The 3,969-nt window shown below is 54.7% G+C and overlaps 1 protein-coding gene across 1 annotated transcript in view; it reads left to right on the top strand.

Annotated features, from left to right (window-relative positions):
• The first annotated feature begins 805 nt into the window (after positions 1–805).
• Positions 806–3,969, top strand: part of FSD1 (fibronectin type III and SPRY domain containing 1) — a 10,974-nt gene continuing 7,810 nt past the window's right edge. Inside the window, exons 1-5 of the mRNA XM_010828453.1 lie at positions 806–919; positions 1,063–1,194; positions 2,135–2,236; positions 3,083–3,105; positions 3,308–3,429. Coding sequence (XP_010826755.1) covers positions 806–919; positions 1,063–1,194; positions 2,135–2,236; positions 3,083–3,105; positions 3,308–3,429 — 493 coding nt within the window. The remainder of the gene's footprint in view (positions 920–1,062; positions 1,195–2,134; positions 2,237–3,082; positions 3,106–3,307; positions 3,430–3,969) is intronic.

Raw genomic sequence — 3,969 nt, forward strand, 5'->3', positions numbered from 1 at the left:
CCCCCACCCCCCCCCGGACCTAGCCCCCATTCTGGACGCCGCAGCCCCCCACCCTAGCCACGACCCACATCATCTTGGCCTGAGTTCAGCCGCATCCCCTTCATGGCCCCCACGCCTCCCCAGTATCGGGGACCCAGCCTTGACTCTATCACCCACGCCTTCCATCGGGACTGCGGACCAGGTGTCCCGCCCCTGGCCACGCCCCGCCGCGGTGGGCGCCCCGCCAGCTCAGCACAGGTGACCCCCACCAATCTCGTGCCCCAAGGAAAAGGACCCGTGGGAGGCCTGGGTTTGGGCTGCAGGCCCTAGAAGCACCCACCCACGCCGGCCTCCTCTCCCGGCATCCCCTCCCCCAGACCTCCTTACCTTTCTCCACTTACCTGATTCCCTAGCGTCTCCCGTTTTCCAGATGAACCCATGTTCTGCGGGTATCCTTTTCCTCTGGGGTCTCTTTCCCGAAGCTAGCTCCTTACCCCGATGATGCCCCCAGCCCCCTCAGGATATAGTTACCTGGTTGAAGGCTTTGCACTCAGGCAGACCTGGCTGGGGCTCAGGGTCTGTGCTTCCTGAAAAGTTCTCTCAGAGCCTCAGTTTCCTCCCCTTTGAAATGGGTGGGCTCAATGTGCCCGATGCCTGCCGCTCCTGAGGGCTGTAGGGCCAGAGCTCCACCCAGGGCCTGCTCTTGTCTGGTGCCCAAGCTTTTTGGCACAGTGGCTCCCACATCCCTTCCCTGGATCCCTGGAGGACAGAAAGGGGGAGCTTCAAGTCAAGGAGCCCTGGCCAGGCTGAGGGACTTAGTTTGTGCATGCTTCTCTGGGGGCAGGAGGCTCTGAGGAAGATCATCACAACGCTGGCTGTGAAAAATGAAGAGATCCAGAGTTTCATTTACTCCCTCAAGCAGATGCTGCTGAACGTGGAGGTGAGGAAGTCACCCCTATCCCCAAGGTGGGGGGAAGGGCAGCTATAAAGGTAACCTGCCCTTGGGGACCCTGGGCCTTGCTGCCCATCTGAGCAGCAGCTTGGCCAGTCCTGGCAGCTCTGACCCCACCTTGTCTCTCCAAGTCAAACTCGGCCAAGGTGCAGGAGGACCTGGAAGCCGAGTTCCAGTCCCTCTTCTCCCTCCTGGAGGAGCTGAAGGAGGGCATGCTCATGAAGATAAAGCAGGACCGTGCCAGCCGCACCTATGAGCTGCAGGTGTGTGTGATTTGGGGCCGGGGCGGGGGGTGTTCTCCCAGACCCCCTCCCAGATGCCATCCCCTGCACACTCCCCAGAGCCGGACCAGCCTCAACATCTTCCTCCGAACCTGCTCCTCCTCTCTTGCCCCTTCCCAGAGGGGCCGCCAGTGTCCCTGGTGTCCTGAGCCAGACCATCCAGTGGTGTCAGCCACACCTCCTCTTTTCCCTGGGCTCTTCCCAGCCCCCTCCCTGCCCATGACCTATCCATCCCTCACGCACCTGCTCTCCCTCTTAATCCCTTCTCCCCTGCATTGCTGCAGCCCCATCCCTACATCTGCTGTTCCTCCCCACCTGTCTTCATCTCGCACTTCCAATTTTTCAGCCCTTCCCACTGGTCCCTCAGATCTGAGGCCATCACTTCTTGCCAAACACTGGCTATGGCTCCTCTGGGGTCTCAGATTCCAAGCTGGGGTCACTAGGGCAACACCAGCACTTCCTGGGCCACCCCCTAACACCCTGGATGCCCATCCACAAGGAATGTGGAGCTCTAGGCTCAGATGTGACCTAGGCATGTCTGTTTCTTTTTAAAAATTATTCACTTATTTTATTTATATGGTTATTCTGGGTCTTTGTTGCAGCATGTGGAATCTTTAGTTACAGCACATGGAATCTAGGTCCCTGACCAGGGATCGAACCAGTCCCCTTGCATTGGGAGCATGGAGTCTTAGCCACTGTACCACCAGGGAAGTCCCTGGACATGTCCTTTTCTAAGGAAGGGATCCCCAAATGGTTCTGATGTCCTGCCCGCAGAGAGGCCCAAACTCCCTCTAGCCTCCCTTTCCTACCTGGAGTTGGAGAAGGACATGGTACCCCAGATCCCCAAGGCGATGAGGAGCCCTGGGAGGCTCTGATGCCGTGGAGTAAGATGTCTCTTCTCTTGGTGGCATGGCTCCTGCAGAACCAGCTGGCTGCCTGCACGCGAGCCTTGGAGAGCTCCGAAGAGCTTCTGGAGACAGCCAACCAGACCCTGCTGGCCACTGACAGCAAGGACTTTCCCCAGGTGGGCGCCTCGGGAGCCAGAGTGGCCACCCAGATACGTTTGCATTTCAGATCAACCACGAGTAATGTTTTACTCTGATTATGGCCCATGCAGGATTTAGTCTGAGTACATCCTAAACACCATTGATAGGACATATGCTAAAATAATAATTCTTTGTGGTAGATCTAAAACTCACAGGAAGCCCAGCTTGGTGCTCTGTGATGACCTAGATGGGTGGGATGGGAAGGAGGTAGGAGAGGAGTCCAAGAGGAAGCATGTATATATGTATCCATACAGCTGATTCACTTTGTTGTACAGCAGAAACTAATGTAACATTGTAAAGAAATTATACTCCAATTAAAAAAAAAAGAATGAATAAAATTTTTAGTATATCTCATGCAAATGTTTAGTGTAAGTATTTCCCAAATGTTGCCTGGGACATATTTACACTAAAATACTTATTCATTATTTGAAATTCAAATTTAACAAGGAATTAATTTCTTAGTAATATATGTCACGTCCAATATTTAGTGTAAGTATATCTGAAATATTGGATGGGGTCTACTTATATAAAAAGTATATATTTATTTATTGTTCATCTGCAATGCAAATTTAACTTTGTAGCCTATATTTTCATTTGCTAAATCAGTCAACTGTATGTACTGGGCACTAGGCGGGAGGTGGGGATAGGGGTGGGAGCCTGTCTTTGCCTCCCATCCCATCAGGGTCCAGCTAAGGCTTTCTGCCCCCATGCTGGGGCACTTTGACACATGGACACCCGACTGGGCCTCAGTCTTCTTGTCTGTGTAGTGGGTTTCTGATTCAGCCAACACAATTCTTTGGCTTTTGCTCTGTCCCTCTTTCTAGGCTGCCAAGCAAATCAAAGATGGGTAAGACGCTGGGACCTGGCTCCCACCCCATTGCCTCACCCCCATTGTGAAGGTGGGAACACCCAGGTGAGGGTCCTTTGGCCCAGAGCACCCGACCGCAACAAGGGGGAGGGGGCCCCCTACACACACCTCGGGGGACTAGGCCTGGGCGTCCACCTCCTTCCCTGCAGTGTGCAGGCTGCCTCCACCTCCTTCCCTGCAGTGTGACAATGGCCCCCGCCTTCCGGCTGTCACTGAAAGCCAAGGTCAGCGACAACATGAGTCATCTCATGGTGGACTTTGCACAGGAGCGGAGGATGTTGCAGGCACTCACATTCCTGCCTGGTGAGAGGGCAACTCACTGTATGATAGGGGGAAAAAATCCCAAAGTCTAGGAGAGAGCCCGAAGACGAGGCATGACAATCAGAATAAGGCTGACAACCATTTGTGAAAACTGCAGAAGGTCCCGCCCTGACTTGGAGCCCTGAGGATTCCCACCCCCCAGTGGGTGGAGCCACAGGGAAGCCCCACCCTGTGGTAGAGTCCTAAAGAATCCCCACCCACTAGGGGTGGAGTCCCATGGAGACCACACCCCAATTGGTAGCATTCTGGAAACGTACTACCTCTAAACGGTGGGATTCAGAGAAGCCCAAGTATTCGTTGGTTGAACCCTTAGAAAGCTCTTCTCTGCCTCACACCCTTTGGTGAAACCCTGAGGAGGCTCCACCCCCAGGCTACGGAACCCAGAGAAGCCCCGCCCCTAACCTGTTATCGGGAGGACGCCCAGACCCCAAGAAGGTCTAGTGGGTGGGCAGGGTTACATCCAGGCACGCCCCTTCAGGCTTCCCTGCCCCGCACCCTGACACCCCTCTCTTCTCTGTCCTG

The sequence above is a fragment of the Bison bison genome, unplaced genomic scaffold (genome assembly GCF_000754665.1).
Source record: "Bison bison bison isolate TAMUID 2011002044 unplaced genomic scaffold, Bison_UMD1.0 scf7180017864492, whole genome shotgun sequence".
In the NCBI taxonomy this organism is placed as follows: domain Eukaryota; kingdom Metazoa; phylum Chordata; class Mammalia; order Artiodactyla; family Bovidae; genus Bison; species Bison bison.